We start from the raw sequence: 13,678 nt of genomic DNA on the forward strand, positions 1-13,678 counted from the left end.
TTCACCAGCCTTTTAATTTTAAACAATAATAACATTTTCAATGTGCAAAAAGCAAATTTTGTAGCAGCAGAACAAAAACTTAAATTTCAACATACGTTATGTATACAATTCTTTCCAAGTTACGGAAATCTCAAGCTACATATCATTACATTGCCCATGCATGTGCAGTAGGAAAACAAATCTCTGACAGCAAACAAGCTACATGCCAGTAGCATGCAGAGAACCCAGAAAACAAAAGAGATTCCATTATTTTCACTACAGTAATCATCTGGAATGTATTTTACTACAGGATAAGTACAATTCGAATATTATCTTTTATTATTTCTTAATAAATTTACTATTTACTATTATGATTATGGCAGATGGGCTGAGAAGTGGCAACTGAAGTTTAACATTGACAAATGCAAAGTACTGAAGTAACCCCAGAGGAACGTACCAACTGTGTGGTACTACACTTAGGGTGGTAGAAAATGAAAAAGACCTGGGAGTAATTGTGTAGTCAGACATGAAGTTTTCTGAGCAATGCAGACAGGCTGCCAGAGCAGATCATGGGGTTTTGTTAATGATATACAGGAATTTTGCTAGCAGGCAAAAGGAGGTCATTATCCCTTTGTATAAGGCAATGGTCAGGTGACACCTTGAGTACTACATACAGATCAGGAGGCCTCATTTTAGGAAGGATGTATATTTGCTTGCACGTGTACAGAGAAGGGCAACAAGATCGGTGAGGGGAACGAAGGGGTCCTCTTACCAAGAGAGGCTTAAGTTCTGCAAATTGCAGTTGCTGGAGACTAGGCACCTGCAAGGTAATCTGACTAAGGTGTATAAGGCCTTGAATGGTTTGAGCACGCTGAATTCTGATGGGATTCTTCTGCTTGCTCAGATTATGAACCTAAGGGGGCATAAATTCAAAGTGAGGAAAGACAGCTATAGAATAGATGTGCTGAAATTTGCCTTTAGCCAGCAGGTGGTTAATTGCTGGAACAACTTCCATCTGTCGTTGTGGATGTTAATAGCTTAAATAAATTCAAAGAGGAATTGGACAAACTTTTAGAGGGAATGGTTGTGTGAATTTTTTTTTTTTTTTTTTTTTTTTTTTGGCTGATGCTACATAAGCTCATAATGCTTGCTTTCTTGCAACACATGCCTCTGTTACTATTACTAAGCATTAATGGTGTGCATCATAACAATCACTACTGAATAATACTCTTAGTCATTTGGATAGTATGTAAATTTACACTAGTTATGTAAATTATGAAATTAACATAATTTTGCTTGAATAATTTACCAAACTTGCTGACAATGGATGTGAATTTCTGTAGTAATAACTAAGTACTATAGGTATTAGAACCTATAGTACTTAGTACCGTGCTTGGGTTGGAGGTTGAGAAGATGAAAGAAGATATTTGTTGACATTGGACTTGAACTTCTGTAGACTGTAATTTTCAGGAAATACGTATGAAGGAAGGTTGTTCCAGAAAACGGCAGTTGAATGGATAAATGAGGAAGATGAAAAGTTGGTTCTGCGAGTTTGAAGTTGGACAGTAAATGGATGTTGGCTGGTGGCGGCAAGCGTTTGGACTGTTTTGAAAGAGAGCGCGGGAATTAAAAAGCCAATTCAGAAGAACAGTGCCCATGGAAGTATCTCTAGAAGAGGCATGCAGCAGAAACAGCACGTCTATGAAACAGAGAGTGGAGAGACTCTGTTAGAGATGAATCATTAATTAACTTAACTGCTCTCTTCTGAATGGAATCAAGAAGCCTCAGAGAGGTTTTGGGGGCACCACCCCAGATGTGGGAACAATATTCATGGCAGGGTGGATTTGCAATTTATACAGAGTGAGCAGCTATTTGGAAGAAAAGTAATGCCGACAGCGAAAGAGAAAACCAAGTTTTTTAGATGCAGAGGAAGCAATATTTGTAATGTACTTGTGCCAAGAGAGATTAGAAGTCAGGGTAATCCCAAAAAGAGATATATCATTTTGCCTAGAAATCGGAGTGTCACCAAAGATAAGCATAGGAGCAGAAGAATCCTTTTTGTGAGATATAAGACAAGACTGAGTTTTACAAGGGTTGAAATAAACTAAGTTGTCTTTGCCCCACTGGAGAATTACCTGAAGATTGGCATTTAAGGAATTGGTAGCAGATTTTTGAGAAGTTGAAGCTGATTGAGCAGAGCAAGGTTCCCAAAATGGAAAGTAGAATGCAATGTGCTATCATCGGCAAAACTATGGATAGAATTTTCAGTTAATGGAAGAAGGTCATTAATATACAAGAGGAAAAGAGTGGGGGAAAGAACTGAACCTTGGGGGACACCGGCATTAGTGGAGAAGTTAGAAGACAGAGAGCCATCTACCATCACCCTCAGTGAGTGATCAGAGAGAAAACTGGATAACCAATTACTAAAAACAGTTGGCAAACCATAAGATGGAAGCTAGTTTAGAAGACCTTTGAGATGTCAAGAGCAACTACTTGTGTTTCACCGAACCTTTCCATTTGAATTAGTCCATTCATAAATGGGTAATAAGCCAGAATGCCAGTGGATCGACACAGACGGAATCATACTGGCGATCGTTGATCAGACGGAAGGTTTGTAGGTAGTTTAAGAGTTGGCGGTTAATTGATTTCTCCATTACTTTAGAAAGAGTAGAAGTAATTGCAGGGTTGTTTGTGAGAAAAAGATCAAGCATGTTGGCTGTATGATTAGGAATGTCTGGTATTCTTGTAGGTAAATGAAGAATCTATGCAAGGTCATTAGTAATTGCAAAAGTCTTAGCATCTTGACCAGCTGGGTCGGTGTGACTAGAAAATGGAAGCCAGCTAGAGTTGTTAACATTAAAATCACCAAGGAAAATTACCTCACTGTTAGGAAAGTCAAGTTGCAAAGAGAGGAAGTCAAAGAGCTCCAAGTGATTAGTGGAGTTGGGAGAATGGTAGAGATAACAGATGAATTTGACACAATGAGGTAGAGAGATTTTAAGCCAGAGAAGATCAAAGAGAGGAGATTCCAAATTGCCAAGTCTCTAACAGGTAATATCAGAATGGACATACGCACAAGAACCACCTTTTAGGCGAAATGAATCATACAGCGAATAATTTGGGCATCTGAGATGAGAAGTGGTTGAATCAACCGATAACTGAGATTCTGTTAGAAAAAGTACATGAGGTTTGGTAGACTGCAAGTGGAAATGGACATTGTTGAGATTAGAACTGAGACCACGTATATTCGTGAAATGAATTAGGAAGTGCTTGGGAAGTTTAGATCGTTTCGCAGATAAGCTTGCTCTATTAGTTTGACAATTTATGGTGTATTCAATAATAAGAAAAAGTGGGTGGGACATGCTGTATGAAGTAACGAAATTTTTGGATATGGCATACACCATGGTAAGAATATACCCAGATCCTTGACATAACATGGCCTTGACAACGCTCCCCGCAAACACACTACTCGGACTCCCTCTGGTCACTATCTGGCAGAGTAGAGGAAGCAAGTTATATACTAGCTGATCCGGAAGCCTCCTAGAGAGTTACCAATAGGTTCGGTCCGGTGTACTAACTAGCGGCTGGCCTGCAAACACGGTTTTAGAGCTGTACCCTCGAAATGTAAGGAATATTGGATCTCGCCACGATGTTCATCATAACCTCATAAGTCATCAATCATACTGCATGATGGAAAAGATAGGAAAGGGTTGAATGGAACTTAGCTCTAGAGACTAAACATGAGTTCCACCACTTCAAACCTCCAATAAGCAAAGTGGTGGTATTACAACGGTTTATAAGAGTCATCTACCACCTAATACTGCCTGGTAACATAGAGGGGCAGCATTCCTCCATGTGTTGTGGGTGCCACACCTTGATCCCTGCTTATGTTGGTTCACACCTGGGTGGTCACCCACCATGTAATTGTGCATGGAAGTTATACCCAGGATTACTAACAGTTCCACCATCATGAAGGTGCAAGCAGAGGATTTGGCTGTCACAGACCGTCTGGACTTCGCCGAAATTGGGTCCACTTGACTTGAGTGTCATCCGAACATCAGTTCCATCAGCGTTTTAGACTCCCAGGTAGCAAGTACAGCTTATCTGGCATATCTGAGAGAATGTCTGTGACAACCTCAAGGACCAAACAGAACATATGATAACGATGAAAGTGTAATGCAATTTCCATTATAAAAATGACCTTTTAGAGAGATTAGCTTAGTTATATAGCAATAATTTACTAAGCAAACTAAATAGCTTAGTTATATAGCAAAAATTTCAAATTCCAAGGTCTTGGAATGAATTACCAAAAAAAATGTGTTATTGGGTTCAACATTACGATATTTTCATGATACCTCAATTTATTCCAATGGGATGCAAAATACATTTCCATGATATTTTTAAGTTTGCACCAGCCGGCAAAAACTTATGTAAATTCGAATTTCCATAAGTAGAGTATTATGTAAGCCGGGGAGTGGCTGTATTTTATATGATACTAAGCATGATCCTTATTGTGTATTATGTCTGTACAAATATGTGTTCATAATTAATCTTCATACTGTGTAGGCTGATAAATCTAGAATAACTCATGGTGGGGGCCTACTCTGTCCATATGACAGAGCTCTGTGGGGGTGGGATAATGTGACACTAACAGACTGGCCTAGCTAGGTCTACTCAGGTTCCTATCTGAGCCCAAAAAGAACATCCCTGTGAGATGAAATGGATGGAAAGATGTGTAAGGGGTTTATCACTGGAGGTCAACGTCACTTGGAATATTTATATTGGAATAAGCAGTACTGATGAACTGAAAACCTCACCTGAAACATGGAGAAATGTTACCATCAACTACAAAATGGTGGAAATTGTTTAATGTGCTGTATTAAAAGCATTAAACTATTAAAATCTGAACTCTGTTTTTTTTGTTTTTTTTTCTTTATTTTTTCGTCCCAAAAAAGTGGAGTATTATTATACATTAAAGAATAATTTCTACTCACCTGACTCAGAGTCATGAGAAATTGTTTGAGCGCAATAAGGCTTTCTCCACTGATAGTTCGCCGAACAGCAATTTCTTGATTTAATGAGTAGTTAATGGCATTCTCTAGATCTATCATATTCAGTCGGGTAATAGGATAAATTTTGCTACATTAAAAAAAAAAAACCTAATGAAGATGCATATAATGCATATAACCTAAAGATGCATATAATTTTATTTTTATCTGCTCAGTGACAATAAAAAATAAAAATGTACTGTTTTAACGTACCCAAAAGAAAATAGAATCAGAAAACTATGTTCTGATAATTCAAATTGAACTACGAAATTGAATGTGTAATACAGAAATTTCCTTTATGCAGTAATAGCTAGTAGGAATAGCTCAATGTACAAAAAATGAACCTTCTTGCTCTAATTTGTTTCTTTTTTTTTGTTTTTTTTTTTTCAATGCAAAAAATTCATTGTATCAATGTTCATAGGGTGGTATAGACATTCTCATTATTATTAGCTATATGGTGAAAGGAAGCCTGAGGCTTATGCTGCACCAGTCAAAAAAAAAATTCCCGAGTTACCCTGTGAGAGAGAGAGAGAGAGAGAGAGAGAGAGAGAGAGAGAGAGAGAGAGAAGTAGAAGGAAATCACCAAGAAAGAGAAGAATGATGATATCCAGCTCAGGACCCTGGGTGTGCCAAGCCCATACTCACCAGACATGAGCCCCTGGGGTTAACATTTCTAGATATGAGCAATCATCATCTGTAACTGCATTTTATCAGACTCAGTCATGTTCCTAACCTGCATAAAAAGATAAGTCTTGAGCACGTTTCTTTGTGTGAAGCTCAGAATGGCTTTTCTCAAAACATGAAACACGATCATGAAAGCTCATAGTCGATTGAATTGATACTGAGAATGCAGTGCATCCAATGGTTCAGGCACAGAAAAATTAGATAACAACTACTGGTGGATGATCCCTATCTTGATAGGTTGGCAACAATGTCATTCCTCTCATTAGAAATCTCCATCTCCACAAAGGTTAACATGTAGACCAATAAAAGTACAAAATGATTCTGGAGGACTTCTTCAACCTATCATCCATTATGAGTTGATAACAGATGATTCTATCATCAATAGGTACCCTTCAGAGACACAATTTGTTACCTATAAGACAATATATGGAAGCCATACCGAGTGGTCTTGCATGCGGGTGCAAAATACATGTGCCTTGAGTGACCAGGGTTCAAGCCCGTGACTGCTAAATACAGTGCTGTTTCTTGTATTCTGTCTACCTTGTGAACTCCTCTGACTGTTTGGTCGTCCCGGAGTGTAAACAGGAAATTTATTTATTAACTCCGGTGGCTCACATCTGGTGAGTATGGGCTTGGCACACCCAGGGTCCTGAGCTGGATATCATCATTCTTCTCTTTCTTGGTGATTCCCTTCTACTTCTGACTCTTGTTTTCTTTCTCGGGGTAATTCAGAAATTTTTTTTTTTTTTTTTGTGTTTGTGCAACATAAGTCTCAGGCTTCCTTGTACCATGTGGCTAATAATAATAATAATAATAATAATAAATGTCAATAACTGCAGCATCCCTCACCACTTCTATTGATTAGTGGCACAAACATACCTAAAGTTAGGGCTGTGGATAAAATAGCCAAATACAGGACACAATCAAAATGTTCCAGAATTGCATTAAATGTAATTAAACCTATACACAGCCAGTCTCAAAGTACTTTCCTTCAGTAGTAATGCACTTTTAACACTGATTATAATTGATAACAGTTTCTGGAGCTATTCTGGCTGATTGGCACAGAGAACATTGTGAGTTAGCATTAGTATAGGCATATGATGCAAGAAAGCAAGCTCTTATAGCATCAGCCAAAAAAAAAAAACTTTCCAAATTCACCAATCCATTCACTCCAAATTTTGTCTAGTTCTGCCTTGAACTTATTTAAGTTGTTGACCTCCACTACTACAACAGATGAAAGTTTGTTCCAACTATGAACCACCGGCCGGCTAAAGCCAAATTTCCGTATATATGCATATATATATTCTAAAATTCTTTCCTCAATTTGGATTTATGTCCCCTCAAGTGAGTAATCTGAACAAGAGGAAGAATCCCATCAGCATTGAGCTTGCTCAAACCATTCAAGGTCTTATACACCACAATTAGATTACCTTGCAGGTGCCTAGTCTCCAGATTCTACGATTGCACAACTTAAGCCTTTTTTGGAAGGACTTTTTTCTCACCAATCCCATGGCCCTTCTCTGTACTCGTTCCAGTAGCTTTCCATCCTTCCTAAAATAAGGACTCCAGACCTGTATGCAGTACTCAAGGTGTGGCTTGACCATTGCCTTATACAAGGGGACAATAACCTCCTTATCCCTGCTAGCAAAATTCCTGTATATCAAGACACTAGAGCTACCCTTGACACAAGACACTATGAGCTACTCTTGCAGGCTGTCTGCACTGTTCAGAAAACTTCATATCTAACTGCGCAATTACTCCCAGGTCCTTTTCATTCTCCACTATCCTAAGTGTAGTACCATCCAGTTGGTACGTTACTCTGGGATTACTGTAGCCCCTATGCGGTACTTTTCATTTGTCAATGTTAAACTTTAGTTGCCACTTCTCAGCCTATCTGCCTAACTTTTCTAGATCCTGTTGCAGTACCATACTCTACTATTAACAACCCTGCCAACCTTTGTATCATCTGCAAACTTGGACATCAGGCCTGATATACCATCATCGATAAATACATTAAACAACAATTGGCCCAACACTGAAGAATGCTATTGGACTCCACTAATAACATTAGTCCATAAAAAGCAATGTCCATTGATTACCATTTTCTGTCTTCTTCCACTCAACCATCCATTTCAGCAACTTGCCCTTAATGCCATACTGCTCCAATTTGTACAGTAGTATTCCATGTGCAATAGTATCAAAAGCTTTCCTAAAATCCAAGTATGCGATATCAAAATTATTTTTTTGCATTCAGTTCCTTTGTGATTACATCATAGTATCCAATCAAATTTGTCAGATAAGACTTATAGTTCATACTAATGCTCTGTCTGAACTATAACTGCAGTCTTGTCTAGTGATCCTGCATTGCTTCTTTAACCAGTGACTCCATTATTTTCCCCCAAACAGAACTTAAACTAACAGGTCTGTATTACTCGTGTCACCCTTTGAACCCCATTGTGAATTGGGGACACATTTGCACATCTCCAGTCCATGGGGTCCTCTTCTAAGTCCAAGAAAGCATTCATAATTATGGATAAAGGCTTGCCTACATCCTTTGCTGCTTCCTTTAATATAATTGGATAGATCCCATCCACCCCAGGTACCTTTCTTATGTTCAATTTCAACAATTTCTCCTCCACTTTGCTCTCAGTTACTGCAAAAACGTTTAGCTCACTGCCAGAATTTGATAAGCTTCTAGCCTCCACTTCCCTCCAGATTTCCTCATGTGTGAATGTAGATGCAAAAATACTCATTCAGTTTGTCAGCTACCACAGCAGGTTAATCAATAATCGAACTGTCAATGTCAAAACGTCAAGTTGCATCAATAACCCCTTGTTCATTGCAGAAGTGATGCCTCAAAGCTTTCAGTTTTGGATTAAAAAAAAAAAAAAAAAAAAAAAAAAAATTGAATGTGACAGGTCATAAAATAAGGTGGATGCGGTAGAATAACAACTGTGTTTAGCGAACTATTACTGCATAAGTGATTAAGACATCAAAGGAAAGGCAGATATTGTTGGGAAAAGATGGTGTCACACAGATATAAGCAGTGCAGAAATGGAATTTGGGGAGTACGGGTACACAAAGGATAGACATAGTAGGAAGGAAGGAGGGGGTTATGCTGTTAGTTAAAAACATAAAATTTAAGGATGTGCACAGAGTTGATATGAGTGGACAGTACAATGTTCAGTCACTTTCATGTGATATAAGAACTGGGAAAGGGAAAATGAGAGTAGCAGTGTGTTATAGGCCTAATGACGCTGATGAGTACAACGAACAATTGTGTAAAGAAATACAGTGGGCCAGTAAATTAGAATGTCTTGTAATGGGGGATTTTAACTTTGCAGATATTGACTGGAACTTGGGGGGGGGGGTTGGTCAATCGCATGGTAGCAAGACTTTTGTGGATTTATTGGAGGATTTTTTCCTACAGCAAGATGTTTGAGAGTTAACCAGAGGGAGTAATACTCTTGATCTGATTATCAGCGGTTATTATTCATGCATTAAGAATTTGCAGATAAAAGAACCACTAGGTGACAGTGATCGCAGTGTACTGATGTGAGATTTACTTAAAGATTTAACTACCATCAAGGGTAAAAGGAAGGGTTTTTGTTTTCGTAAAGGTGACTACAGTGGTCTCAGACAGTTTTTAAATTCTATACAGTAGCATCTGAAAACTGATGATGTTTAAAACAGTAAATTCTAAATGGGAAACCTTCAAGGAATTAATGTTGGAAGCTACTAGGCTTTTCATACCAACTAAGAAATACGGTTCAAGATTTAGACCTAAATGAATGTCGGATGAACTAATGAGGCTCAAGGCAGAGAAGAAAAATGTGTGGAATGCACATAAATTATCAGGTAACACAGAAGCCTATGGCAGATTTAAGTTAGTCTGTAATCAAGTCACAAAGGAGGTCAGAATTACGAAAAAGCCTTGGCAAAGGATGCAACAAAGACTTCTTTACTTATATAAACTCTAGAAGGTAGGGGATAAATCAGATTAGTCCACTTGATGTTGGTGGTTCGACTGTTGATGATCCTGCTCAGATAGCTGACAAACCAAATGAATATTTTGCATTTACATTCACACATGAGGAATTCTGTATGGAAGGGGAGGACAGAAGTTTACTAAACTCTAACAGGGAGCTAAATGATTTTGTAATAATGGAGAGAAAAGTGGAAGAGAAACTGTTGAAGTTAAACATAAAAGAGCACTGAGGTGAATGGAATCTATACAGTTATACTGAAGAAGGCAGCAAGGGAAATTAGCAAATCCTTAGCCATAATTACGAGAGAATCCTTAGATTCAGGGGAGGTCCCCATGGATTGGAGATGTGCAAATGCATCTCTAATTCACAAAGGGAGTTCAAAGGGTCACACAAATAATTATAGACCTGTTAGTTTAACTTCAGTTCTAGGGAAAATAATGGAGTCACTTCCCCCCTAACCTAAACCCAGCATGAGTTTGTTAGGGGAAAGTCTTGTCTGACCAATTTGATTGGATACTATGATATGGTCACAAAGGAACTGGATGCAAAAAATAATTTTGATATTCTATACTTGGATTTCAGGATAGCTTTTGATACTGTTGCAAATGGAAGACTGCTTTACAAATTGGAGCAGTATGGTATTAAGGGCAAGTTCTGCAATGGATAAAGGGATGGTTGAGTGGGAGACAGCAGAGAGTGGTAATAAATGGATACTACTCTACGTAGACTAACGTTATTAGTGGAATCCCCCAGGGTTGGGGGCTGGGTCCACTATTGTTTTGTGTATTTATGAATGATATCGATGAAGGTAAATCAGGCCTAATGTCCATGTTTGCTGATGATACAAAGGTTGGCAGGATTGTTAATGACAGTAAAGACAGTATGCTACTGCAACAGGATTACAAAAGTTAGGCAGATGGGCTGAGAAGTGGCAACTAAAGTTTACCATTGACAAATGCAAAGTACTGCATATGGGTAGCAGTAATCCCAGAGTAATGTACCCCCAAGAGAAACATACCAGCTGTGTCATACTACACTCAGGGAGGTGGAGAATGAAAAAGACCTGGGGGTAATTGTGTTGTGCAGTCAGATATGAAGTTCTCTGAGCAGTGCAGACAGACTGCTAGAGCAGATCATGGAGTTTTGTCAATGATATATAGGAATTTTGCTAGCAGAGACAAGGAGGTGATTATCTCCTTGTATAAGGCAATGGTCAGGCCACACTTTGAGTACTGCATACAGATCTGTAGGTCTCATTTTAGGAAGAATGCAGAGTTGCTAGAATGAGTACAGAAAAGGGCAATGAGATTGGTGAGAGGAACAAAGGGGTGCTCTTACCAAGAGAGAGGCTTAGGTTAAAGTTGTAGCATCTGGAGACTAGGGACCTGTGAGTTGATCTGATTGAGGTGTATAAGGCCTTGAATGGTTTGAACAGGCTCAATGCTGATGGGATACCTCTGCTTGCTGAGATTAAGAACCTGAGGTGACATAGATTCATACTGAGGAAAGACTGTTGTAGAATAAATGTGCAAAAGTTTGTCTTTAGCTTGCAGGTAGTTGATTGCTGGAACAGACTTCCATCTGTTGTTGTGGAAGTTGATAGCTTAAATAAATTTAAAGCTAAACTAAACATACATCATTTGGAGTGATCGAATGGGTGAAATGGGAAGTGTTTTTTTTTTTTTTGGCTGATGGTATGTAAGCTTGCTTTCTTGTATCATATGCATCAACTAATGCTAATAAGAATTGAGTGGTGTATAAATCCAATGTAATGCAATTACTTCTACTCTTTCACTGCTTTCTATTCTGGGTGCTTTTGTCAAACTGCTTCTTTCCACTATTATAACATATATACATATCTTCTTAATTACAATGGCACCTTTGAGGAATGAATTTAAAATACACAATACCACTATGGTCAAAAAACTTCTAACACCACCGTTCTTAAAAAAGCTTGCTGCTATTTTTTTTGACTCCAAGGAATAATGGTCTGTTATCAGATACCATTATGAGATCACCATAAACTGCCATCTGTTCACTGCATTGATTCTCAGTAATGCTAAGCAACCTGACACATTCAAATCATTGCTTAAAATTCCAAGGCAGCTTCTGCATGAATTTTTAAAGCAATCACAAGTTTATTAGCTGTCACATGTTTTGGCAAATGAATTGTCCAGATATTTCAATATTTTTCAGGTGAACCAGCAGATATAAGGCCTACAAGCATGATCATTGTATCTTAAACTTTCTCTTCTCTTTCTGAATCTAAAATGCCATTTACACAGCAGTAAAAGACAGAATATCCTCTCCATAAACCTAACATATCATTTACATTTCAGAAACAGATTTCCCTTAGCTGCATCGGCAAAATATGATGTGACTGACTTAGAAACCTTGATAAAATAAATATCTTCAAAAAGCACACAGCAACAAAATGTATTGAATGATCAACAAATTTCTATGTACATGTAGGTTGAAACTTGAAACTGACAACAGGAAATTACACTGTTTGTTAACTGCAGAACATAGGCAGCTAGTCTGAGAACTGTGTGTGTGTGTGTGTGTGTGTGTGTGTGTGTGTGTGTGTGTGTGTGTGTGTGTGTGTGTGTGTGTGTGTGTGTGTGTGTGTGTGTGTGTACGTTTGTGTGCGTGCGTGTGTGTGTGTGTGTGCATACACACACGTTTGGTCTGGAGAAACTTCTAATAATAAATTTATTGTCATCAACTAATTAACAAATTTGAGATGACTATACACCTCTTTTTTTTTTTTTTTTTATTTTACAACCTGCACCATGGGTAGTTTTTTTTTCTCTCTTCCCTCTGGAATGGACCCCCCAGAGGTTCCTGGCCCACCTGCTGACAACACCAGGTGGGTCAGAGTCTCTTTCGAGACAGTACAGGTTTTACTGGGACTGGCCCACCTTCGTGGTGTGGACAAGTACCCAAAATCATCTGTCCAGTTGACATGCTTCTGGGTAGCCAAGCGGCCAGAACAGAACACACATATCTGGCTCATTTGTAGTGATACTGTTCTTCACAGAGATACGAGGCGGAGCTGAACAAACATTCTAGGTGCCGCCCTTACATATACACATGTCCACACATACACCTCTGCCATCAGCTAAGGTGCCTCCGTAGCCAGGTGGGAAGGAGTAGCAGTGCGTAGCACACGCTTCTTGATTAGACCGGGGTTAGAGCCCATCACCACCAATACGGAGGATGCAGAAAGGTCAAGGAATGACCACCACATATTCCCGGAGCAATATGGCCTTAGTTGCTAATGCTCCTAAAACAAAACCAAACCAAACAGCCATCAGCTGTGCATGTCCTGGAAGCCAAATATCATTATCTGGAATGCTCTTCTGTAATTGCATCCTTCATCTCATCCACACTACTGAAATGCAGTTTCTTCAGCTGAGATTTCATGACCCTGTAAAGGAAAGCATATTGAGGGTGTAATAATAATATAATCTTGATATCTGTTAAGTATGCTATTGCACTTCGCATGAGGTGGATTACTACACTATCATACAAGAACCACCAGTTCTTGTCAGTCCACAGCTGCTGGCATTTATGACAGCAGCTGTGGACTGACAAGGCATCCTATAAATGATAGCATCTCATAAAAATCTTGTTAACATTAAATCTTTCTAATATGGATTCATAATGAACAGTTCCTTTGGCATCACAGGAAAAGTTCCACCATGATTTTACCCTTGGTTCTCTCCCAACAAAACTTTTTTGGGAAAGAGGAATACTTGACCTTTCACACTTTCTTATTTGCTGTTAAACCTTTAGATCTAACAGCAAATAAGATCTGGAGCTGTTAGATCCAACGCAAACATTTCTTATAATTCTTCCTTGATACCATCAATCCACCTGCTTCTTGGTCTGCATAAATATTGCCTGATAATACAGAATATCCTTGCAGTTGATCAAAGAATCTGGAGCTTCTGGCACTTTGATCATGGTGGTTTA

At 38.7% G+C, this 13,678-nt stretch overlaps 1 protein-coding gene across 1 annotated transcript in view; it reads right to left on the reverse strand.

Moving 5' to 3' along the window:
• LOC150087649 (sulfhydryl oxidase 1-like) overlaps positions 1–13,678 on the reverse strand; it is a 92,933-nt gene that overhangs the window by 28,853 nt on the left and 50,402 nt on the right. Inside the window, exon 7 of the mRNA XM_090369846.1 lies at positions 4,974–5,118. Within this exon, the coding sequence (XP_090225972.1) occupies positions 4,974–5,118 (145 nt within the window). The remainder of the gene's footprint in view (positions 1–4,973; positions 5,119–13,678) is intronic.

Source organism: Mastigoproctus giganteus, chromosome 3 (assembly GCF_048544385.1).
Source record: "Mastigoproctus giganteus isolate SK-2022 chromosome 3, ASM4854438v1, whole genome shotgun sequence".
In the NCBI taxonomy this organism is placed as follows: domain Eukaryota; kingdom Metazoa; phylum Arthropoda; class Arachnida; order Uropygi; family Thelyphonidae; genus Mastigoproctus; species Mastigoproctus giganteus.